At 41.0% G+C, this 20872-nt stretch overlaps 2 protein-coding genes across 2 annotated transcripts; one reads left to right on the forward strand and one right to left on the reverse strand.

Moving 5' to 3' along the window:
- The first annotated feature begins 1779 nt into the window (after window positions 1–1779).
- ca6 (carbonic anhydrase VI) lies at window positions 1780–5947 on the forward strand. Its single transcript, XM_024293984.2, has 10 exons — window positions 1780–1928; window positions 2416–2595; window positions 2944–3092; window positions 3430–3525; window positions 4231–4297; window positions 4379–4536; window positions 4617–4743; window positions 4855–4938; window positions 5019–5051; window positions 5125–5947. The coding sequence occupies exons 1-10, from the start codon at window positions 1847–1849 to the stop codon at window positions 5757–5759; spliced, it is 1611 nt and encodes a 536-aa protein (XP_024149752.1). The 5' UTR covers window positions 1780–1846; the 3' UTR covers window positions 5760–5947.
- Window positions 5948–6004: 57 nt separating this feature from the next.
- LOC112159846 (solute carrier family 2, facilitated glucose transporter member 5) lies at window positions 6005–15509 on the reverse strand. Its single transcript, XM_024294156.2, has 12 exons — window positions 15303–15509; window positions 15121–15219; window positions 14405–14565; window positions 14199–14323; window positions 13970–14122; window positions 13760–13885; window positions 13493–13680; window positions 9932–10042; window positions 9741–9842; window positions 7178–7253; window positions 6858–6985; window positions 6005–6349 (listed from the first exon to the last, which is right to left on the reverse strand). Exons 1-12 carry the CDS (start codon window positions 15366–15368, stop codon window positions 6125–6127), a joined length of 1560 nt encoding a protein of 519 aa, XP_024149924.1. The 5' UTR covers window positions 15369–15509; the 3' UTR covers window positions 6005–6124.
- Between the last annotated feature and the right edge of the window lie 5363 nt (window positions 15510–20872).

A 20872-nucleotide genomic window follows, 5' to 3' on the forward strand; every position in this document is an offset into this window, starting at 1 on the left:
TTGCACATATTTAACAATTTTAATGTATGTATAAATAAACAGACATATATATTTCCATTCGTTTAGTTGACTTCTCTTATTCAAATAATATAAAATTAGAAGAAAAACAAGTTGTCTGCACTCTGTTCCCTTTCATTTCCCATGCTAACAACTTGTACTAGACCATTTGTTTTTTGTTGTTGTGGAAAGTGCAAAGAAATAAAGAAATTGAAATTGTATGAGGTGTGAAAAAGCTGCAAAACAAATATTGAACATCTGCGATGGTGTGCACAGTCAGCAACACTTTCTTTTTTAAATAACTTTAAGACAGCTATTTCCTTGATTTGAACAAGTCTGCAGCTTCTTTACGCAGACCATGTCAAATTCACCTCGTAGGGTTTAAGCTAACAGCTTGTTCTCAGCAGATGCAATTACACTGGTCGAGTCCTTGAGACTTAAAAACTATCATTGTCCTCGTGGTGATGATGGACCCAGTGATTTTCCAAAGAAGAAGACATCCAAGAGTCATGCCTAGTTAGCTCCTGAGGGGCATCATGTCTGTCGCTTCCTAATGACCTCAGTCTTTGTGTGTCAAAGACTGAGGTCAAAGACTGAGGTCAGCTCCAGGTTCCCATCTGGGGGTTAGGAGGAATGCTTTGAAACAACACGCAGCATTTAAGAGGAATCATTCATTATTTGGATCTTTAAATTCAATTGAAATGTGGCTTTTTTTTGCAAAAAAAAGTCAGTTGTGACGTGGAGTAAAAATAATTTGAGGAGATAAAAATAGTGACGTGTTTTCAGTCATGTGGATCACACCAGTCTTTTGTGTCATTCATTTGATGGACTTTCTACCGAGAAGCAGCTCCGGTAGTAAATCCAAACTCATTAAAATAAATTCCAGAAAGCCTATTAAAAAATTATGAAGTCCTAAAAGATTAAAAGTAATAAAGGAACATGACTGGAACCGGCTTTTTTGACATCTCCTTTAGCTGTTTTCTGGTTTGAGACAAAAAAACTGAAACACCTCCAACAAGTCAAAGGTCTAATGACTATGGAAAACTTGTGCTTTTGAAATTTTTTGTCTCATCATAAAACATTTTACTCAAGAAGTTGAGAATTTTTGCCTGAATTCCTATTTTTTTCCACCTTCTGCAGAAAAGCAAAAGTCTGCTTTTATAGGATTAGTTTCTGCTGAGGAGACTCAACAGTCTATGAGGCAAGTTTCACCATTCCACACACTCACTCCTTAGTTTGACACCTTTGGCATTTGTAGAGCAGGACATGTTTTGACGAGTTTGAGCTAACAGATTACTTGGAGCCACATTGTGTTACCCGGAGAATGTGTTTGTAGAACTACTATATATATTTTTGCTTCATTTTTTTAAAAGCTTGCCAATTTAGCACAAAAGAGTCAGAGAGAGCAGATGTAGAGTCGATTTCTGGTGTTTAAAACTGCCTCTAGAAATTAAATCAAATTAAGATGATTCTTCTTAGAAATTGAGGGGAAATTTCCCATAATTTGTTTTTTTTTATAAGAGAAAATAAAGGCAAGTATTGAAATCTTCCAAAATCCTTTATATTTATTATTTAACAAACAAAAAAATGGACACAGATGATCAGAAGCTAATAAAACGACCTTTTCTCCCCTTCCCCTGTGCAAATAAATACCAGTTCAAATAAAGAACAGCCAAGATAAGAGAGATATTGTAGTTCCAGCCACTTTAGAGCACTTGAGAGGCGGTCTGGGCGTTCTCAGCAGAGGTTCCAACACCTCCTCTTTCAGTCGTGGGTCAAATGTAGAGTGAAAACCAAAGCACTGGGAGCTGTCAGTGCGGTGCGTCACAGCCAGGGACAAGGCGCAGCGATGGACGTTCTTTCCGCTATTCTCTCAGCACTTTTGCTGCGGTTTGTCGTTGCTGATAACAGAATACACTGGACATACACAGGTGGGTTTTTTGAATATTCACAGCACATATTTTCTTATTAAATAACAATTATATAGGAACTGAAGTGGATTAATTTGGTGCGTAAAGTGTGCGTAAAATGATTTTATTTTGGAAGATTCCAAGATTTCAGGACAAAACATTCCGCGCATGTTTTTGAACAAACTGTAAACATCAATTTGAGCTGCTGTAACTATTTGACATTAATCAAAGTGACAAGGCAACGCGCTCCTTTGGTTTTCGGTTAATTTCAGGCATTTTTATTGCGTAAGGAGGAAAAAAAATCAAGTTAACTGCTGTGTCGCGTTTTATATTTCAGAGGTGAAAGTTACAGGGAATATCCAGTTGAACAAGTCTTGTAAGAGTCTTAATAACAAGAACAACAAATGTTCATTATTAAATCATCATCAAATAAAGGCGTACATAAGCCCATCTTTCACAAAGTGTCATCCAAAGTAAACACTTCTTCCTTTTTTCTTTTTTCCTACAGAGGGAGCTTTGGATCAGAAACACTGGGCAACAGAGTATCCTTCATGCGCTGGTAAGAAGCAGTCCCCAATTGACATCCAGCGGCGCAACGTGAAGCACAACCCAGACATGTTACAACTGGAGCTCAGCAATTACGATACTCAGGAGGGGAAATTTCTCATGACCAACAACGGCCACACGGGTAAGAAAGTGACAAAAAATGAAAAGAATGAATGATTTCTGTGAGGACATAATATATAATATTGAGCTAAAGTCTCTGTCTTATTGTAAAATGTTTTTGAGTAACGTTAGACAGGTAAAATTGATCTACAAATAAAGTTTGATTTGAATAATAGTTACACTTCTTGCACCCTTCAATAAAATATTTAACAAAGCAACTAAAATCCCTGATTTGAGCATAGATAAATAAACACACAAAACTAACACGTTTCAAATTGTGTTAAATTCATTCCAAATCCAATCATGTGGAAGATAACAGCATTGCAGTAAAGTATTCATGCTCTGTGATCAAATCCTTGTGTTGCATTAGTTCAAATCGACCTACCCCCCACCATGAAGATCAGCCAAGGCCTCCCGGGGATATACACAGCTGTCCAGATGCACCTGCACTGGGGAGGCTCGGACCAGGAGGCCAGTGGAGCAGAGCACACCATAGATGGAGTCCGCTACATGGCAGAGGTTTTTGGAAAGCACTGTCTGGGAAATTGAGCAGCTGTCATATTTTCCTACAGAGTTAATGCAAAAAAAAACCTTTAATAGAGTAAATTTGGTAAATTACAACACTTTAGTAGCAAAACGATACAATTTCGTATGCAAAATTTGGAAAAAAAATAATCTTTTTTTATGTTTAATAGGATCCGAGGATCTGATTTGATCATAGGAATAGAAACGATTCTTCAGTTCATCTTTACACTCATATTGTTCACCTTATTTCTATTTGTCTACCTTGACAAGTTCTGTTTAAAGTGCAAATTATCACTAAAAACTGCTTAATGTTCATTTCTTTGTCTTCCAGCTCCATATCGTTCATTACAATTCAGAAAAGTATAAAAGCTTCTCTGAGGCTAAAGATAAGAATGACGGGCTGGCGGTCCTCGCCTTTGTCTACGATGTACGTATCCTCTGCCTCTGTCTCAGCACCAGCAGCATCTGGACACCACTTCAGAGAAAAATAGCCAGGAAGTTTACAAAAAGAAAATCTTTTGATAAAAAAAGACTAATTTATGATTCAAGATTCTTTGAAGTGTTAAATCTTTGTCCCCCTTGTGATTAAAGATCCTATTGAGTTTTCAACCACAGATCAGATTAGTGAATAAGAGCGCACTTCCTGTTCTCGCAGAAACACAACAGTGACACGATCACACAGCCTGTATTGTTTAGACAGACTCAGTTTCCTCAAATATTTCAAATTTACTCAAGTAAAGTTTGAGGAGAAGGGCTGTTTATTCAATCTGTGTTTATCTGTGTGGGCAGATGTTTTCATTGGAGCAAAATAACTCAAATAAGATGGCAACTTGATTAAATAAAACAATTATAAATAAATAAAAAAGCATAAAAGATATTCAGTTATGGAGATAAACCTTTTAGGATGTCTGCATCTTGTTTTTATTTGTTAGAATAGAAAAATCAATGTTTTCCTTTTTAAATTATATATCTGAGCACATTTTTACAGAAATGCATTAGAATAAAAAAAAAACATTTTCCACATTATTAGTATAATTTTTTGCAGTAATTTGGATTCTACTTCCACCTTTCTTGTGGTTTTAAGTTGGAAATTCTCACTTCCTTGTTTGATTCCTCTTTTCTTTGTTTCCAGGATGGTCACTTTGAGAACACTTACTACAGCGATTTCATTGCAAACTTGGAGAAAATCAAGTATGCAGGTGAGTTTCACATGCACCCATTGTTTTCTTCAGCTGACCTGAGGTCACTTTGATAAGCTCGTGTGTCCACCCCCCTGACAGGTCAGTCCATGAACATCACGAGCATCAACGTGCGCTCCATGCTTCCCGAGAACCTCAACCACTTCTTCAGATACGAGGGGTCGCTCACCACGCCCCCCTGCTTTGAGAGCATCATCTGGACGGTGTTTGACACCCCCATCACTCTTTCCCAGAACCAGGTAGACGAGTCTGTCTTCAGGAGTGGAGAGGTCCTGAAAGTTCAAACACTTTCTAATGTTTTTTTCTTCTGCTGCACCAGATCCGGAGGCTGGAGAGCACTCTGATGGATGTGGACAACAAAACGCTGTTGAATGACTACCGCATCGCTCAGCCGCTCAACGACAGAGTGGTGGAATCATCCTTCCTCCCACGCCTCGGGAAAGGAGGTGCGTGCTTTGTTGTGGCAATGTGATTGCAAAATAAGTGGTTTGTCAAAAGGGTTGTGACATGTTCTACAGGCCTGATCATAACTTGCTTGACACTTTTTGTCTCTGCAGCATTTTGTCGACAAGAAGAGATAGAGTCCAGGCTGGAGAGGATCGAGGGTTTGATAACATCTCTGGGAAAGAACCTGTACGCCGGTGAGGAACTGCTAATGATGGGAAGAGTAGAATGGAAGTGAACACTGGTTCTCAGGTTGTTGTTTTGTCTCACACTTTAGGAGGAAATCGCAGCCCAAATCCTCCCAGATATGGTAAGTGCTTTTGGGAGACCCTGAAAAGGTCCATCCTGCTCTGGAGTCTAACCCTGTTTCTTGTCCCCTGCAGACCACAGTGATCTGTTTCCTCTGGTGTTTGGTTTCCCTGAGAGGAATTATGGCAGTTATGCCTTGGCGCGCCTCAACCACCCGATGAATCTGGACTCCTTCACCACCTGCATGCATGTCTTACCCCAGGGCCCGGGCGTCCACACTGTCATCTCCTACTCCAGCGATGGCAATGACAACGAGTTGACCGTCTCCATCAGCAAAGACGCGGACTCCGGAGAGATCGGGCTCTGGATCGGCAACGAGTTTGTCAACATGCCGTACACTTTTAGGTCACAGGACTGGACGAACTACTGCATCACCTGGTCTTCTCACACCGGCGGAGCAGACATCTGGATCAACGGGATGTTGGGCGAGCAGCGCCACCTACGGAGCGGCTACACCATCCAACCTGGAGGGGAGTTCATTCTGGGTAAAGACCAGGACGGGGTGCTAGGATTGTCCGACGCAGACGCCTTTGTGGGCAAGATGACTGACGTCAACGTGTGGGACTATGTGCTGAGCATGGCAGAAATCCGCACCCAGATGTCATGTGGGAGGAACAGCAGCATTGTGGGAAACGTGTTCAGCTGGGGAAGCACTAAACTTAGCATGTACGGTGGGGTGCAGCTGGATAGCCAGTACAGATGCACCTGAATGGCCTGCCTGTTGTTTTATGAGCTTTAAATGCTGCATGGGATTATTACTGCTGATAGTGGGGCTGTAGATGTAGGTCATGTAGAATGAAGTGCTTCTCAGACACCAGGTTTTATATTTAAATGTATTTCACAGCTTCATCCATGTATTTGCATATATGCATCAACAATAAAGGCTTAAAAGACTCTTAACTCACACATACGTTCATTCACCTCTACTATCTTATGAATTTTAATTTACATGCACAACAAGATTCAAAGATATAAACACGTATATAAAGACTCTGTTAAAACTTCTCAAAAGACACAGAATAGAAAAACTAAACCCTTCACTCCCCCCCTCTGCATCAAAGGCTTCCTCTCCTTTCAGAATGCTGTGACCTTCTCCGGATCCTCCGGGATTTCTTTGCTGTCTTTCAGGGGCAGATCACTGTCACCCAGCTTGATCTCTATTTTGTTCCTTTTTCCGAACATCTGGGAAACCTCCAGGAAGGTTTTTTTCTTGGTCTCTGGCACCACCACCCAGACGTAAACCAGGGTGAGCAGACAGATGACGGCGAAAACGATGAAGCTGTAAGGGCCCAGGCCTCTCTGGAGGGGAGAGAGAGCGGAGAGGAAGTGTGATCTGTGTATCCTCAGGATGAAAAGTTGTAAATATTTTAGTCAAAAACAGCTGGATATACACCAGCAGTCAGGGTAGTGCTTCTATGGCAAACCTTATTTAATTTATTTATTTTTTTACTAACTCCTCTCCAGTTTACTGTTCATTATTCAAAATTTAATCTTTATTTGTTTGTTTCTGACAGTCAAACCCAGTGGCTTTACACTGCAGTTTCAAACTCTGCTCATTGTGATAAATGTTTGAAATACTTGGTGTGTGGTTGGCTCCACACTCTGCTGCATGACAGCTATCAAAAACACGTAGCCTTGCGTGCTATGTGGTTTAAGCTGCAATTCTGCCCTCTTAAAAAACAAACAAACAAATAACAAAATCATCGTTTGCTATCATGCAGGAAGTCAAGGTTTTGGACATTTTTTGTGCAAGTTGCATCACAGTGTGCATGTGTTGCTCCTCTGTGGGGGCGGTTGCGTGCCTAACCTCGATGAAGGGGAAGACGAGGCCGACGGTGAAGTTGGACAGCCAGTGAACAGAGCCGGACACCATGAATGCTGCAGACCTGGCGGACTGCCTGAACATCTCGGTGATCACCACGTTGGGGATTGGACCTGCAAGCGTACAGATGTGGTCAGTCGCTCAACAGCACACTCATGTTTCAAACATGTGGGTGCTGAGTTGAAGAAAAAAAAAGAAAAGAAAAAGACTTGATTACATGTCTGCTCCCATCCAAACAACTTAAGCTAATAGACCGCCGAACTATAATCACTGAGTGTAAATAACCACAGGTGGGTCAGACTCACTGGGTCCGATGGCGTGGCCCATGACGTAGACGATGACACACGCGATGCTGACGTACGGCATCCACGACACACTTTCCTGTAGACAGTGAACATCTGTTGGTAGGTGTCATGAATCAGTCTGTTTGTCCCTCAGACCACCAGAGGGAGCCATTGCCTGAATTCTAAATCTCTCCTGAGCCTCATCTTCACTCCATTTCCCATAAGCCTCTGTCTGCTGTTCCCAGACCTCACCAGATGTCCCTCATTCAACCAATCACCACTAACATTTGCAAGGAGGCTTCAGGCTGTGCTCAGGTGCGAAGTCTTGTTCTGGTTTATTCCTCCGATTCTGAGCGTTACCTCCTTCAGTCCTGTTCCTGTTTAAGCCTGTCTTTGACCACCGATCTGCCTCAGCCTGTGACAAACTCCTCGCCGTGCCTGACCCTCGCCTGGATCCTGACTACTCTGGTTTTCCTCTGATGCCCTCATGCTGGTGCTAGACCCCTGCCTGCCTGACCCTGATTTAGTTTTGTGGACTTTTAGTTGTGCATCACACCTGTTGCCCTGTCTGTGCCGAATAAACCTGCTGCACTTGGATCCAGCTCTCTGCCTGTTCCTGACAGTAGGTCTCATTGGTCGAATTAATCCTTCATAGTTGCTTTTATTTTTTTCTACTGCTATTATAATTTATCTTTTAAAACTGTTTTTGTAGCAATGCATTTTTTTAGTCTTTTTAAACAGATTTTTCATTATATTGCACAATAATTCCACAATGAACCAGAAAGTGTCCGAAGAGTGAAATGTTATTTCTGTACTGCAAAATGTTATAATAATAATGTAATATACTTTACAACACAGATCAAACGTGTGGAGACAAAATAAAAATGTGCAAATCCAAAAACAAAGCAAAGAGAGGGTCAAAACGATGAGAAAACTGTCTACAAAAACAGACGAACCTCCAATAAACTATATAGAATCTTCCTAGGATTTATTCTAAGGGGTTTTCAAATTATGAGTTATAACTCTTGTTTGTTTTAAACCAAAAAATATCAAAGCTAAAAGCTTTTTGAAACCTTCGTGTTAAATTTTGAATGAAACCTACACTAATGATGAGGTTGATGTCAACCAACTGATGTGATTGAAAAACTCATCAGTGAGTTTAGAGTTGACTAAGGGTTCATTATTTGTGTTAATTGGATCTGTCTAAAAACACTGGATTCATCACACTACCTGTACAAGTAGCAGGAAATCTGAGTCCTAGAATTTGTGGTTGTTTGTAATATTTAGTGTTTCACATAGAATTACTTTTGTTTTAATCTCCCTGCAGCTTGTAAAGTGCATGTGTGACGTACTGTCAGATCACAGTTAATGTTGTGAGGCTGGATTCTAAGTGATCAAGGACTATTTAAAAACAGCTTCTGACTTGTAAAAATCCCAGAATACATTACTATCGATCACAAACACATCTGCTCCTCGTGTTGCTTTCACATTTCCTTCTTGGAACCTTTTAGTTTGCTCGAGTTAGTCTTTTTAAACCTCCTGGCTCTTGAAATTTCAGGATAGAGATGCACATTTGAACATAAGTTGATTTTAAACAAATTTAAAAGAAGTAATCTATTAAACAAACATCAAGTAAAGAAAGAAGTGTCTGGATAGTGTCAATTTAAAGTTGAGCGGTTGTGCAAAAGGCCACAGGAGCTCATTAGGGAGTAAATTATGTTTTTGGTGTTAATCTAACCTTACAATTGCAGCGCAAAAGCCTCATTTTGAAATATTTTTGTCATTTCAATTTGTGACATTGTTCTGCATTAAAATAATAATATACAACTAAAAAAGTGGCTTCATGAAGTGTTCCTATTAAAATATACTTCTAACCTTTACTTTGGCACCACCAAGGGGTATTTTACAATCTTGAACGATTAGGGGGGAAAAAAACAAGAACAAAACATCAGATACAGAGTGCTCTAATTTAACACATAAAAACACCTTTTTGAGTAATCCAAAAAATACTACTAACCTCTTATTAATACCATAATTTATGTTGACAAACCTCATTTCATAATTTACTGTCAGATGCAGTCCACCCTCCTTGTACCCCATTAATTTAGGATAATGAACACCTTGTCAGGCTTTATCCCTTAAATAATAGCTGCAGTGTAAGATCTTTTGACAAATATTGTGATTTTATGATATAAGATGGGTGGTTTTGACTGTAATGTCATTGCTAAATGTTTGCTCTACCCTGTGATTTATTACGATAGGATGCAACTTGATCACAGCACTGACTGAAAATCTCAAAGGCAGAACTGCAGCATACATGTAGGAATGTGATATTTGTTGACATATCGACTAATCTGTCCAGTTACCATAAAATATTACCTGTTTTTACTCATTTTTGGATTAAAACATGTGAGTCCAGTTTTTGTGGAACTGTATAAAAGTGTAATAATAATGTGCCAGTGTTATTCAGCAAGCTGATGCTGCAGACTCTGAAGCTCAACTATAAAACTACTTTTTCAACACTGAACCTCTAGAGGGCAGCAATGAGACGTGCTGAGATTAAAGCAGCTTTCACTGTGGGTACCTGGAGGCTGAGGGCCATGGTCAGAAGAACACACGCTACACAGCAGATCCCAAAACCCAAGAGGAGGAGGAGCCGTCTGCCTGACTTCTCTACGATGAAGATCTCAGGTGAGGAAAAAGAGCTCAGTCAAAAACCAGCGTCCTTCAGATTGCAGCTCTGCGTCGTTGAGCTCTTCTTTTTGAAACACTTACAGCTGCTACAGACATGACCACATTCACTGCTCCTGTTCCCACTGTGACGAACTGAACATCGTTCTCGTTTACTCCTGCAGAGGAGTAAATGCTGTCTGCGTAGTAGTAGATCTGAAGAAGAAATGCACAAAATAAAGATAATTTTTAAGAAAATAAAGCAAAAAATAACTGTTGATAATAAAAATAAAACCTTTTGTTATGAGATCATATAAAAAGAAAAAAAATGCTTCCTACCTCTTGTTATCAAGCAATAAATTAAGCTTAAATGTAGTTAGTAATCTTTATTTTTTGTGAATTTAATGTTATCTAAGTGTGTTCAAAAGCATTACTAAAAAAGTATGTATGAGTAGTTACACTGTGAGGAAGATAATATTTTCTTACATTTTTCTTTCTCTTTCTTTGTTTTTAATAAAAAAAATTTCTCTATTTCTGAAATGAGTTTGAATCCTCTGGATTGCCAAATGGGTGTGGTGGAGCCTATAAAAAGCAGAGCTGCTCGCTTTGTGCCTGCACTCTGAAGAGAGGACGCCGCACTGCGCTACAGGTTCCAGTCCCAGTCCCAGTCAGTGGGGCACCAAAACCTGGTGTATGGACCTGTGGCACCAGGGCTCCCTCTCCACTACACCTGAGAGCATGGGATTTGGCAGGACATAGATGGTATGTGTTTGGCCCTTCACCTTGTGCTTTAAGTTAATGGTGGTGCTCTGATCCCCTGCCTGTCCTCCACAGGGTTGGACCGTGAGCCCCTGCTGCTTTGCCTGTTTTGCCTCTGTTGTCTTGCTTGATTTCACCCTCCCTTACTTGGCCTTGGTCATTTTTATTATGATTTTATAATTCCTTTTTTATACCCTGTTGGTTGTGGCCTGAGAGTGAACTGGACTGGCCACTGTGTGGACCCAAGTGCCTCAACCCTTTTCACTCCACCCTTGGCTAGGTGCCTCGGCGTGGACAGCAGGATGCTTGGGGTGACTAGCTTGGCTCGTCACTGAACTAGATAGTGGCCGCCGCTTCAATCCACTGTACCCACCTCAGACGGAACACTGCAGCGTCTAAGAGCGTGCAGTGCTGGAAGTTTCCACTGAGGCTATGAAAGTTGGCCACCACCCAGGACTCTCAACCACTTTTTAGTCTTATGTACTTGTGCTTTTTCATAATTTTGTATCCCTCTTTAATCTATTTTAGAGCCAGCGCCCTGCAAGAACCGGGTTCCAGGTGGTGGAGTGGACCTACGAGTGCTATGCTCCCTGGGTTGGACTCCTCGGTCTCTTTACTATAGTATGGCGTGGTGCACGTGTGTGGGGTGATTTTGGGTATCTCTCCTCACTTGCTGGCCCAAACCACCCCCTCTCGCATTCCAAATAGGAAGTACCTGCGCCTCCAAGAAGTCAAAACCCCATAGACTTCCATTGAGAAATAGACAAGTATTCCTCAGTCATTTGAACTGTTAGCATAATCATTCTTGCTCTGATACATTCTTCTTAACATCTTTTCTAATCCAATTTTTTTCATAATATTTTTTCTTTATCCCAAGTTATTCAAAATATAAACTGACCAATCAGATGTTGCAGTAAAAACATGTGATGCCCGCTGGCCCCGCATTGAACCTTTGACAGCTTCTCCTGAGCAGCTTTCAGGAAGGCGTGTGGATTTAAAACAAGCTCACTCATGATTGGCAACTGTAGTTCCTCTAAAAACGTGACTCAGACTGACTTGGACCAATCATTGTCATCTGACCCCAAAATGGCGGCACCCGTATCTGGAAGCCACAAGACATTTTCTACGGGTGACGTCAACACCTCATTCTGTCCATTGTTTTCTACGGTCTATGTCCTGCGTGTTCTGATAGGGAGAGCATTTGAAGGACAAGGCTGTTGTGGTTACACATTCTATCTCTTAAATCATCATATATGAACGTATGGTTCGGGCCTCCTCCGCGTCCGTTTCTGAAGTTTTGGGTTCCCATTAAATCATGGATTCCCAACCCTCATGACTCGATAACAGATGCAGTAAAGAATGTGGAACTGGTACCAGGTTAGTGTTAGAGTACTGGCACTGGGTCAAGGTACCAGTACTGGTCTACGGTACTGGTTAGGGGATTGGTACCGGGTTAGGGTAACAATACTACTCCGGAATAGGTCCACATCCCCAGGGTTGGGGACCCTGATCAGCAAATGCCTTCTTTTTCCTGTCTATGACCCGGTAACGAGCGGTTCTCAGACTGGTACTGGTTCATGGCCCAGAGGTTGGGGATCCCTGATTTAATGGGAAAAGCCAATACCTCAAAAAATGATGAGTTGGAGACACCTGAAACAGCAAAAAGTGACATGGAGGGGGCCTGAACCTTACATCCAGATGAGTTGGGAGTGAGAATCCTTTGGTTGCAGAGCACAAAGTAGCAGATATCAGTAAGACGGACGGTATTGAAGTGAATGAAGAGTGAAAAGACTGTTGGACAACATACATGTGGATGTTTGACAAAGTTTAGGAGAGGTGGCTGTAGAGTTTCTGGCTCCTCCTCAGGAAGTTACCCGAGGAATGGAGGAAAAGTCTTCTTGCGGCCATTTTTAAGAAGAAGGAAGACGTGCAAAGTTTTTGAAATTTTAGTAAAAGTTACACAATGAAGTTATGGGAAAGATTAATGGATAAGCTGAAGCCAGAAGGGTTGTGAACAGAGTATGGTTTAATGCCAAAAAATAATAAAAGTATGTAATCTATCCTTTGAGCATGCTTCTAGAGACATACAGAGTAGACCAAAGGAAGCTGTACTATCTTTGTAAATTCAGAGACAGCTTAAGACTGAGAGAGGCGCTGTGGTTTGCATGTGCCGGAGAAGTACGTTGGTGTTGTTCAGGACATGTGTGAGAGCTGTAAGACAGTGATGAGATGTGCTGTAGGTGTGACAGAGATAAAGAGTGTCTGTGTGTAAATGAGGGACTCGAGTGGAACGATGAGGTTACAGGGAGCAGAGGGGAAGAGGGTGGAGAATTTTAAGCACCCAGGGTCAACAGTCCAGAACAACGGAAAGTTTAGGAAAGAGGAGCGTGTGCAAGCAGGCTGGAACGGGTGGAAGACAGTTTCAGGTGTGATGTTTGACAAAAGAGCGTGAGGGAGAGTGACAGAAAAGGTGCAGAAGACTGTGGAGAGAGCAGACACGTTGATTTAGAGAATCTGAGAAACAGACAGGAGACAGACCTGAAGGTAGCAGAAATTAATGTTGAGATTCTCTTTGGGAGGATGGATAGAATCAGGAACGAATCCATCAGAGGAACAGATCATGTTAGATGTTTTGGATGCAGATTGGGATAGTTTGGAGAGAAGGGACAGTGATTATTGAAAAGATGCTATAGTTGGATCAACAAGGAAAGAGGTAAGAAAGATGGTTCACAGATGTAGTGGTTGGTGTGAGGGAGGAGGATGCAAAGGAAAAGATTAGAAGAAAGCAGATCATCAGCTTCTTTTAGGCAACCCCTAAAAGAAGCAGTCAAAGGACAAAGTAGAAGCAGAGGGAGACGTTTTCCAAAAGAAAGTCCAGCATTAATCAGTTGAGCTGGAGTGTCTTACCGCGTTGACCCCCGACAACTGCTGACCCATGTTCATGACGACAACTGAGATCAGCTGCCAGCGGAGAGAGCGCTGGGAGAGCAGGGAGAAGACCGTCAGACGGCCCTCGGCCCGCTCCGACTGGTCCTCCAGACGCATCTCTGTCATCTCAGCATCCACGTCATCCCAGCCACGCAGCCGCTGCAAGGCTAAGAGTGACATAACTCTTAGAGAAACACTCAAAAGTAATTTCTTGCTTGCATGTGAGGTAGATTTATGTGTTTGTACCCTTCTTTGCTTTCTTCTCGTCCCCCTTCTGGATGAGCATGTACCTCGGGCTTTCTGGGAAGAAGGGCAGCAGCAGGAGCTCGATCAAAGCGGGAATGCCGGTTAAACCCAGCATAAGAGGCCAGCCTGAGCAGTGAAAAGGATCAGAAAAGAAGGTCATCATGACCAGATCTTCTTTGAAAGACTTGAGTCATCATCAATGAGGTGCACCTTCGCTGTTGCCCAGTATGTTTCTAATGCCCAGGACTTGGGCGCTTAAAATCCCAATAGTGATGAACAGCTCTGGGACGATGCCAAGAGCTCCCCTCAGATTTTTGGGAGAAAGTTCACCGAAATACATTGGCACCACATTGGATGAGAGACCTGCAGGCAGAGAAGTGGCAGGTATCATACCACAGAAAACTGTCTCGTTACAATCCATGTGAAAGCACTTTCCAACCTGCGCAGATGCCTACAATGAACCGAGCCACGATGATGATCTCGTAGGACTTAGCAACTTCACTGGCGCCCATCATCACTGCAGGTACGATGGAGAAGATGTTATTGAAGAGGAGGGTGCCTTTCCTATTGCAGGGTTGAAGCAAATCCTTCTATCAAGATACATCTACGGTGTCCTCTGAGGCTAAAAAATATAAAGCACTTTACCTTCCTAGGTGGTTAACAAGAGGAGCCACCATCAGAGAACCGAAGAAGCCTCCAAGAGGGTACATGGAGACGGACAGAGACCACAACAGAGTCAGTAAGTTCTGCCCCATCTCAGTCTTGTAGCGCTCCATGTGGGTGGTGTTGTAAAACTCCTGCATGTACTGGAGGGAGCAGGAAAAAAGAGGGATGAAACAAAGTCTCTGTTACAGAATCACTACTGTGGTTGATGCTACATTCACACCGGGCTCAGAAACGCACGTTCAAGTTGCCACTTTCAGTGAAAAGTCGATGTAAACACACATACTGTATATGGGCGTTTAGGGCTTCAACATTCAAAACTCTAGTGTTCATGCATGAAAGTTTTTAAGTCAATTTTTGAGCTCTATGTACAAAACCAGTTGAACTTTAAGCAATCATTTGGTAGTGACTATTAAGGTCACGGAATGTCAACCATTTGAAAATTGATCATGAAGGAGAAATTCATAATAGCAGTTTGTGCCTGGCTGGAATTGTATGCCACAGTTTTTCATTTATTGGAATAGAACTGTGCAAGAAAAAGCCTGGAGCAAGATTCACAAGATTTGCACCACTTCAACATTTTGCACCAAGTCTCTTCCAGCTGCGAGTACATGCAATAGAATCAGGTGGATGCCACATGCGAAAACCATGTTCATGAACTCGCGTTCAGTGCGTGTGTACGTAAGTAAAGAAGTTACCGGTGCCGGGGAGTTGATCACCGCCACGTTGTACCCATACTGGAACGATGATCCGAATGCAGATATCAGCGTGGACAGCGCCAGGACTGTGGTCAGTCTCTGTTCGAGGGAGACAAACAAAATAAATCATCCAGAACAGAACAGACATACTAAACTGTACATTCCCCACGATGGGAACTCACCCCTTGCTTCTCTGCAGGATCCTTGCATTTCTCATTCTCTGCCATGGCTTTGTTTGGAGCTCGCATCACTGCCAGCAACCAAAAGAGTGTGTTTGATTATATTTGCACCCCCTGGACCAGTTTGCCCTTTGGACGTGAGCTCAAAGAGGGTGGCACCTGTTTACGGCTTCTGATTATCACTGCTGACAGTGCTCGCCGGCTTAAATAGCTGTTTTATGAAGTGGATAAAAGATACCTGTTAAAGTCAGAATTGCTGTTTCACACTGCGAAAACACGCTTTCAACCGGCTCCATAAATGAAAACTACAGCTGTCATCAGAGCATAAATGAATAAGATAAACCATCTTTATTGCGTATGCAGGGTTTTACCACACAGGGAATGCGTGGCCTTGAAATCCCAGCTCATGAAAAAATACAGTGTTGATCTTTGTACGAATGAAAGTCTTTACCTGCATAAACACAAAACAGACACATTTCCACTGAGAATAGAAAACTGAGAAAATCAGCAGGGTGCTTGCTATATCTGCAGGTTTGTCATGTGTTGCGCTTCGTCTTATCTCCACAGCTGAGCCTGTTCGTCAATACAGTTTCCCTGATCATCTACTCTCTTAAAGCCAAACGTCATTTGTTAGACTTTCCTGCTTTTTTCACATTTTTACAAACTTTGTCAAATCTTATAACTTTATTTGTTGTATCTTGAGTCTAAAATAGATTCTTAGGTGAGATTTTCAGACGGACATCAAAGCAGTCATTATCTTCACATCAAGTAGCATCGACCTCACGCGTTAAACGAACGCTAAATAAAAAAACTCCCTCCAGTGCGTCTCATAAAGGATTTACAGGCATTCTTAATGCATGTTGTAAATGTGACATAACAACGTGAAGCTGAACGAACTTATCAACCAAATGCCTTCACTTTATCTGCAATTATGATTGCTGTTATCAAGAATACTAAACAATGGCTGTTGATGGAGATGATGACTTGTTCTTTTTTTTAAAAGTTAAAACTGTTTGTTGAACTTTGAGGGTTGAATTTTATACTTTTTTTTCATTTGGTGCAGATTTAAGCAGCTTTGGAACACATTCATTCCCCTTTTGTCGCCCTGCTTCATTGTGATTTTAATTTGGGGTCAACCCTGGACAGACTGGAGGTCCTCCACAGGCCACACACAGACCACAGGGACACACTGACATCTACACTCAATGAATTTGAAAATATTCAGATAAATATAAATAAACCTCAATTGATTTTGAAAAAATCTTGCAACAAATGATTTAAAAGACAGATTTTTCTCGTATGAAGCTGCAAACTTCAGCAGATTTTGTGCAAACGATTTTTAAAATCCGGCTTTTTTAAATCAAAACTCCATTAAGATTTTGTTTTAATTTAATTTAAATGGTTTAAATTCAAGCTGGGACCTGTCTATGTGCAGCTGCAGTGTCTGCACTGGACAGATGGCGGAGCTGGCGCTGTGCAGACATGCAGCTCACACTTGAGGAAAGGAGGGCAAACATGCAGGATGTCAGGCGCACAGCGCCAAGCGGAATTTCACTGGAACTTGAACTGCTTTCTCACAAAGACAGAACAGACCGAACATAAAAACAGAACAGCAATGTTCACTGACTACTACACTTTGGGTTATAAAACTGTGATGGACTGGGGGGAAAAAAAGCTCAAAAACAGTGTTTTGTTTAAAAAGTAGTCCCCTTGTGAGTGCTCTCCTTAGCCTCCCAGCATGTCAGAGGTACTTTAGAACTAAATGAATTAAACTGGCAGAGAGCCAGCAGAGGAAACAGCAGAAACCTCTTCCTTTCAACGTTTCCAACATCTCAAGTTGCTTCAATGTCAGCCAAACCTGAGCGCTAATATGATGGATTAATTCCTGCAGGAAACACAATTCAGGCAGGTCTGTTCTGCTGCGCACAAGGACAAAAAGAAGAGAAAAAAAATCTGCCCACTGGCTATTTTTAACATCAACTGTATGAGCAACATTCCTCTTTTCCCCCAGAAAAGGTATCAGACGCTCCGAAGTTATGGAAGGTCTGGAGGAATGAACTCTGGCATGACTCTATCACTAAAATGAACAACTGATGTTTCCATATAAACAGCTAAAGTAGACAAATGTATGGGAACTCACCCCTCTGTGAAGAATCCTGGGAACAGACACAAAACTAGACCAGGATCTCCTCTCTCAAGACCCTTGACCCCCCCCAAAAGCAACTATCACGGTAATCAGTCCACGGCCAAAAGAACAGTATGTTACATGCTTGTGGCGTCATGGCTCGCACAGTACCGGGACGTGACTTTGGTTTGTGGAGTTCGTACATTCCTTTATGCATTCAGCATGTGGTCAGGTCAAGCAAACAGGAGCAGGGGAGTGAGAGTAAGTACATGAATGGAGCTCAGGTTTCAAGGAGGAAGAGCGGCACATGAGGATGGTCAATGCTTCTGTCTCAATGACAGTGGGGATGTTATTCAGGTGACACACAAAATGCTGATGCTCTGTTGCCTCACGCAACCAGTCAGACGGGAGCGGAGGGGTTTAAAATAGAGCACTTCATGTTTTTGGCTAAACACAAAAGAGCTGTTTGTTAGAAAGCAGAATTCTTTGTCCGTGCACATGGACATGTAGTGCTTAGATAAACAACAATGTTATTTCCATATGCTCTCCCCTTGGGGGTTCAACCAGGGAAAACTTTGTTATCTATCACTTTCACAAGAGCATTTCTTTAGAAAATTGGAAAAATACTCACTTTTTACAGCTTTTTAAACAGTATCTCAACAAAAAAGTTATGGAAATTTCATATTGGATTACAAAAACAGTTATAATGTTTTTAAAAAAATGCAGATTAACAATTTTTCTGAGCTATGAAAAATTTAGGTGGAAATATGATGGTATTTCTTAAGAACATTGGAAAAATACGCTTTTCACAGTTTTTGTTATGGCTCAGTCAAAGAAGTATCTCTACAAAAAGGTTGTGGAAAATTTCATAAAATCAAAGAAAAAAATCTAAAAACACTTTATTGGTTACAAAAACAGGTATAATGTTAAAAAAGCAGATTAACACATTTTCCTGAGCTCAAAAAAAATCTGTAAATCGGCACAAAGTCAAATTGGAAAAATACTTACTTTTAACATTTTTTTTCCAAAAATTGTCTTAACAAAAAATGGTTTTAGAGATTAAAAAATATGTCAGAGAACTTTATTGGTTTAAAAAAACAGATATAATGTCTAAGAAAAGAGGCAGGATTACAATTTTTTCTGAACTCAAAAAAATTAGGTGGGGACATAATTTTTCTTTAGAAGAACTAGATAAATACTCACTTTTTACAAAGATTTTTTCAAAGCTCTGCAAAAAAAGAATCTCAACTAAAATATTATGAAAATCAAATAATAAAAAAAATCCCCCCAAAATGCAAATTTACTCATTTTTCTAAGCTCCAAAGAAACTAGATGGATATTGTCACATAATAAAACATGTTAACTAATTTTGTCCTGACTATTACACTTTTTTATGTAAATACTAGGATATTACTCCTAAATGCTAACCGGAATCACCTTTCAACCTGTGTAACATGTTTGTGGACTGATGGGGAATCTGTGACTTGCAACAGGGCAAACCACTATACCACCACTACCTGCTGTTCCTAAGCAAAAAACAAAGCAATATAGGCTATATATTAAATAAATACTGCAGCTAAAACTGCTAAAAATCAAATTTAAAGGTCTCAAGTACATATTTCTTCAAAATAAAATGCAACAGCTAAGGGGTGATGGCATGTCGTCACGTGACTGCCTGTGAGTGTACGTGACTGTGGAGTACTGGACACATCTGCACTGCTGTGGTCACGTAACTGCCGATGTTCCTCTCAGATTTGTACTTTATTTTTTGTAAACAAGTCGATTTCAGAGAGTGAGGAACAGGTCAGGACACAGTTTTAGGAAGAAGGAAAAACATACTCACTGATGGATGCTTGCTCTTTAAATCTCTGCCTCTCCCGTCACCATGGAAGCGCCTCTCGGCTTGTGTCGTGTCACCCAAGAAGGAGTCAGAGTCGGGCGATGGAGAAACATTAGTTCTGCCCGCGACATTTATACACCCGAACAAGAAGAGGTATGACTCCCCCCTCCCATCCCCTCTGCCACGCACTGCACGTTCCTGCGTGCCCCCCACACAGTCAATGAGCCGCTGATCAGACTGAAAAGAGTCAGGGCGGTGATGCTGCTGGCGAGGGGGGGTCAGTGCTCGACCCAGTTCAGGTGCGCTGGGGTCACGAGGGCGCTCAGGAAATCTGCTGCAGCTTCCAGTCAGACACTGTTGAAATGAATAATAAATACCGCGTGCCTGCAGCATTACCAGAGCCCATTACATCATTAGTGTGATGAAGGAAAATCACACCACTGGCATGAGGCGCAACAATTTTCCATGAAAAATGTTTGTTTCTGAAGGAAAAACTACAACCCCCCCCGCCCCCACCCAAAAAAAAAACAAAACAAAACATCAGACTTAAAAAAAACTTCTAATACTAATTATTAAAAGGGGTGTAACAATTAATCGATTAATCAATTTCTACCCCTACGATCCAACCATATCAAAATTTCTGAGGCAACTGTTAATTGAATCAACCTATACCACTATAAAATTGTTTCAAAATTAAGTATATCAATTGGCTACATTTAACTTGAGACACAGCAGGTTTATTTTACTATAACATAAAAATGACTGTATGTCACAGTGGACAACACACGTAATAGCAGCAAAAAATTATTCGATTTTACAAAGACATTCGACCAAAGGATGCAGGGAAAAAAATATATATATGTTCTGCAATATATAGTGATTTCATTTGGCGATACTTGCATCGATTTAAAATGCTGACAAGATTACATTTTTTCATGAAAAAACGTAGTTAAGCGTCTTACTTTTGTTTTCCACTTAAACCCCTGACCGCAGCATGTGACTTCATCAATCATACTTTTAGAACCTTATTGGTTAAGGCACATTCATTTTTTTCATATTGACAAATATTTGTTCATGGAAATCATATATATATATATATTTCTTAATTTACCAAAAGAAAAGGAGCATGAATTTGGCTAAAAGCAACTTGAGATACAGTCACAGTGCTTAATGTTATGATCATTAAAAAAATATATTTTTTTACCATTTTATTAACATGAAAGGTGCACTAATATTCAGGTAGAGTTCTTTTGTAAGCCATACTCTTTAAAGAAAACAGTAAAAAATTGTTCTGGTACAGTCTTGGTACATGTTGCGATACATATCATTTCGTGAGATGTGTATCACGATACATGCAATGTATTCGCCAGACTCTTGCAAATACACATCACTAGACCATACAGTGTGGTACAATGTTCTAATAATATCCTCTTAGTATTATTTTGATGTGGAAAAACAACAGTGGGCGAAACTAAAATATTAATTCTTGTTTACTTGTTTGTTTGTACACACATTTAAGTTACACTTGATTATCTTGAAAAATACAAGGAATCTGGAAAACTTCACCCAGTTTGGGGGGGCGCCCATGCGAACAGTTACACAGGGTTC

The sequence above is a fragment of the Oryzias melastigma genome, linkage group LG7, assembly GCF_002922805.2.
Source record: "Oryzias melastigma strain HK-1 linkage group LG7, ASM292280v2, whole genome shotgun sequence".
NCBI lineage: Eukaryota > Metazoa > Chordata > Actinopteri > Beloniformes > Adrianichthyidae > Oryzias > Oryzias melastigma.